Below are 4,987 nucleotides of genomic sequence, written 5' to 3'. Positions count from 1 at the left end.
TTCTGCCAGACCTCCTCGCCGGGCGGTGGTCGTAACTGGTGAGCCCATCGCCATCCCCGGCTCCGGCCACTCTCTACCTCTTGCTCGCCACTTTAGCTGAGTCGTAGTGCCGGCCAGATCCGCCGGTTGCGTTTCTTGCTTGCTGCTGTCGGCTGTCCTGTCGGTGCGCGCGTTTCTGCTCCCTTTCGTTGCCGTTGCTCTCTCTGTGCTGCTTCTGGCGGCCGGCGGCGGCTATGGTGGCCTGGTCCCTGCCTAGCCAGCGCGGCTGCGGTGTTGCTTACGCGCGCGCGCTGGGTCCGCCGGTGGCCTTGATTCGCGCGCTTTCCCTGTCCCCTTTCCGTGTGCAGCTAAAGCTAAATTGCTCCCTACTACTTGTGTTGTGCAGGCAGCTGACTGAGTAGCTCGCAGGAGCGCGCGCGGCCGCCATGGCTCAGATCTTGCTCCATGGCAACCTCCACGTCACCATCTTCGAGGCCCAGGCGCTCTCCACCGGCCGTGCCAGCGCAGCCGCACCGAAGTTCCTCCGCAAGGTACGGTGGTTACACTCCATTTTCTCCTTGTTTTCCCTATTCTCTTTCCGTGCCGGATCGGTCCATCTTAACACCGCCGAACCTGGTGTGCTACTGCTAGTATACATCTAACGTAAACCCGTGATAAGTACTATTAGTGTGGTAAATTTGTGATAAGTATTAGTAGTAAAAAACAGAGGATATAAGAAGGAGAATCTCTTCCTATCTTTTATATTCAGCGTCGCTGCTAAAGTTTGCTCATGCCATGTGCCTAGCACAATTGATAGTATTACACTAATTCAAAGGCGGCCTAATCATGATCGCGTATTCATTGACTCAACTGCTGGTCTTAATCCACAGTTTGCAGTATGTAATGTGTGCGCGCTCTAAACCATGCCCACAATATGCCTCTTTCTGTTCTCACACGTCGAGCTTATCTTGACATCTACAGTAAACAGAATACTACTGGTACATCTGCGGTAAGTTTCGTGGCTTTATGTACATTATAAAGCTGGGCCTGAAGCCTTCAGTTTAAAATCTGCGGACTAATACTAGTAAGAAACAGTCAGATGGTAACCCTCGGAAGTATAAAAGAATTGCTGCACTTTTTTTGTCCAGCGTAACTACTACTGTAAAAGTTTCCTCATGCCCTGTGCCTACTGTATTTCATTCATAGTTACACACTAATTTAAAGGTTTGCCTGATCATGGTCGCTTATTCATTGACTGAGCTGCTGGTCTGAATCCACAGTCTGATGTTTATACAATACGACTCTTCGTTTTCTGACGCGTCGAGCTTATCTTGACAGATCGTGGAGGGGCTCGAAGACACCGTCGGTGTCGGCAAAGGCGCCTCCAAGCTATACGCCACCATTGACCTGGAGAAGGCTCGCGTTGGACGTACCAGGATGTTGGCGAACGAGCCAGTGAGCCCTCGCTGGTACGAGTCATTCCACATCTACTGTGCGCACCTTGCTGCCGATGTCATCTTCACCGTCAAGGCCGACAACGCTATCGGGGCGGCGCTCATTGGGAGGGCGTACCTACCTGTCAGCGAGCTTCTCGCTGGTGAGGAGATCGATAGGTGGCTTGAGGTCTGCGACACCGATCGGCAGCCTATCGGTGAGAGCAAGATCCACGTGAAGCTTCAGTTCTTTGAGGCCAACAAGGACCGCAATTGGGCCAGAGGTGTCCGGAGTGCCAAGTACCCCGGTGTTCCTTACACCTTCTTCTCGCAGAGGCAAGGGTGTAATGTTAGGCTGTACCAGGATGCTCATGTCCCGGACAACTTCATTCCCAAGATTCCGCTTGCGGATGGTAAGAACTATGAGCCTCACAGATGCTGGGAGGACATCTTTGATGCCATTACCAATGCTCAGCATCTGATCTACATCACCGGCTGGTCTGTGAACACTACAATCACCTTGATTAGGGACACCAATCGCCCGAAACCTGGAGGAGATGTCACCCTCGGGGAGTTGCTCAAGAGGAAGGCTAGCGAGGGTGTGCGGGTCCTTATGCTAGTGTGGGATGATAGGACCTCAGTTGGCTTGCTCAAGAGAGATGGCTTGATGGCCACCCATGATGAGGACACTGCAAATTTCTTCAGGGACACCGAGGTGAACTGCGTTCTGTGCCCTCGTAACCCTGATGATTCAGGCAGCATTGTTCAGGATCTGCAGATCTCAACTATGTTCACTCACCATCAGAAGATAGTGGTCGTTGACAGTGAAATGCCGAACCAGGGCTCTGAGCAAAGGAGGATAGTCAGCTTCGTTGGTGGCATCGACCTCTGCGACGGAAGATATGACACTCAGTACCATTCCTTGTTTAGGACACTTGACACTGTCCACCATGATGACTTCCACCAGCCAAACTTTGCGACTGCATCCATCACCAAGGGTGGCCCGAGAGAGCCATGGCATGATATCCATTCACGGCTGGAAGGGCCAATTGCTTGGGATGTTCTATACAATTTCGAACAGAGATGGAGAAAGCAGGGTGGCAAGGATATTCTCGTGCAGATCAGGGATCTTGCTGACATAATTATCCCCCCTTCTCCTGTCATGTTCCCAGAGGACAGAGATGGATGGAATGTTCAGCTCTTCAGATCTATTGATGGTGGTGCTGCATTTGGCTTCCCTGATGCTCCTGAGGATGCTGCAAGAGCTGGGCTTGTAAGTGGAAAGGATCAGATCATTGACAGGAGCATCCAGGATGCATACATAAATGCCATCCGGCGGGCAAAGAACTTCATCTACATTGAGAACCAATACTTCCTTGGAAGTTCCTATGGCTGGAAAGCTGATGATATCAAGCCTGAAGACATTGGTGCTCTGCATGTGATCCCTAAGGAGCTTTCGTTGAAGATTGTCAGTAAAATTGAAGCTGGGGAACCGTTTACTGTTTATGTGGTGGTGCCAATGTGGCCTGAGGGTATGCCAGAGAGCGCTTCTGTACAGGCAATTCTGGACTGGCAGAGGAGAACAATGGAGATGATGTACACCGACATCACACAGGCCCTCCAAGCTAAGGGAATTGAAGCAAACCCCAAGGATTACCTCACGTTCTTCTGCTTGGGTAACCGTGAGGTGAAGCAGGAAGGGGAATATGAACCTCAGGAGCAACCGGAACCTGACACCGATTACATCCGTGCTCATGAGGCTAGGAGGTTCATGATCTACGTTCATACCAAAATGATGATAGGTACTCCTTCATTCTGCTTAATCGTTTCCTTGGGCTGCATTATATTTCTGTATCAAAGTTTTGAATGGGTCGCATGATTTTGTTTATCTGAAGCATGTTTTGAGCACTGCATTGTTTATTAGTATTTGCATATGTTCATCTATACACAGTTCATTCATTGAAAACACTCATAGCAACTTGGAGCCAGGATCCTTCCATTAAAGATCAGATACAATCGATTTTTTAAAATCAGAAAGAATCAAATATCTAAATTGCCATGTTCTTCTTACAATCATACTTTGTGAACACTGCTGCTTTCTCCTGATTCATTTCTTAAAATAAACTGTCCCTGGTTTGTTAAATCATTGTACAACTGATTGTATTGTTCCCCTTTGTGGTTGTTAATCCAGTCATTGGTCAAGCTAGTAACTTCACTTCCTTGTATTTTCAGTTGATGATGAGTACATCATCATCGGGTCTGCTAACATCAACCAGAGGTCGATGGATGGTGCCCGTGACTCCGAGATCGCCATGGGCGCTTTCCAGCCATACCACCTGGCAACCAGGCAGCCTGCCCGGGGCCAGATCCATGGCTTCCGGATGGCGCTGTGGTACGAGCACCTAGGCATGCTGGACGACTTGTTCCAGCACCCGGAGAGCCCCGAGTGCATCCAGAAGGTGAACAAGATCGCGGAGAAGTACTGGGACATATACTCCAGCGACGACCTGGAGCAGGACCTCCCTGGTCACCTGCTGAGCTACCCCATCGGCGTCACTAGTGAGGGCACGGTGACGGAGCTGCCGGGCATGGAGTTCTTCCCCGACACCCGCGCCCGCATCCTCGGCGCCAAGTCGGACTACCTTCCCCCCATCCTCACCACATAGGCTGCCACATCCCACAGTGCTTCTCCTCTGGATTGTCATGTTCAGTTTGTTGATTTTGGTTATTCAGAACATGTTTCAGAAGATAGCAGGTTGTTATAGTAATGGGAAAGTAATAAGCGCTTGCGCTGTGCAGGGTTTGAGAACACACGGTAGAACTTGTAGGATTTGCTGTGTTGCCACGAACCTATGTAAGATGAAGACTTGGATATTTGACATCTTTTATGTTGTGGGTACTACTGTTCAGTTAAAATGTTAATGTTTACGCTCGTCATACTAGATACTACCTGTTGTACTTGTACCTGTTAAAAAAATACGGAGTATAAATTGAGTGTCTACCCTGCGCGATACGGATCCACCGCCAGCAGTGACCAGGTGGTTTCAGCAATGCTTTTTTGGATTTGCCAAAACTTTTCGGATTTCAAGCTTTTCACTAATGTTCCAGTGGGTGCCGTTTCGTTTCAGATTTATCCTTGCGTACAAAAGTAGAAGAACTGCAGTGTCAAGTTTTTATTAGTTTTCGTCAAGTTTCTTATTGTTTCGTGTATCATAATGGTTCGTCGTGTATTACTGAAAGACGTGTAAAATAAGATGCACTGTATTTGGCGCGCTGTATTAGGACATGATAGGGAGAACTGAGGATACCAGTTTAGCAAAAGAAAGAGTCGAGAGAGGCCATCAGGCGATCGCAAAAAGAGCCCATCTAAGGTTTGGCGGCGCCGGTTCGCTCCGCCTAAGGTGGCCTTGGAGGCATGACGGACCACGGCCCCTCGTTCCTTTTCAAGTTGTTTTTCAGTGTCTTCTTCGAGATGTTAAGTGGCGGCTACATTCTGTAGTCAGAATAAGGTATTTCCCACTGTATCCTTGCTCCGGTGGTACGTCTAGCGCCAGGGGAGGGTGCGTGGAGATGTG

General features: G+C 49.4%; 1 protein-coding gene across 1 annotated transcript; it reads left to right on the top strand.

Annotated features, from left to right (window-relative positions):
- The first annotated feature begins 397 nt into the window (after positions 1–397).
- LOC124666233 (phospholipase D alpha 1) lies at positions 398–4,293 on the top strand. The gene is made up of 3 exons (XM_047203582.1): positions 398–530; positions 1,318–3,214; positions 3,645–4,293. Exons 1-3 carry the CDS (start codon positions 426–428, stop codon positions 4,076–4,078), a joined length of 2,436 nt encoding a protein of 811 aa, XP_047059538.1. The 5' UTR covers positions 398–425; the 3' UTR covers positions 4,079–4,293.
- Positions 4,294–4,987: the final 694 nt, after the last annotated feature.

The sequence above is a fragment of the Lolium rigidum genome, chromosome 6 (assembly GCF_022539505.1).
Source record: "Lolium rigidum isolate FL_2022 chromosome 6, APGP_CSIRO_Lrig_0.1, whole genome shotgun sequence".
In the NCBI taxonomy this organism is placed as follows: Eukaryota; Viridiplantae; Streptophyta; class Magnoliopsida; order Poales; family Poaceae; genus Lolium; species Lolium rigidum.
Note: the sequence above shows the minus strand (reverse complement) of the source record. Positions and strands in the feature narration are given on the sequence as shown.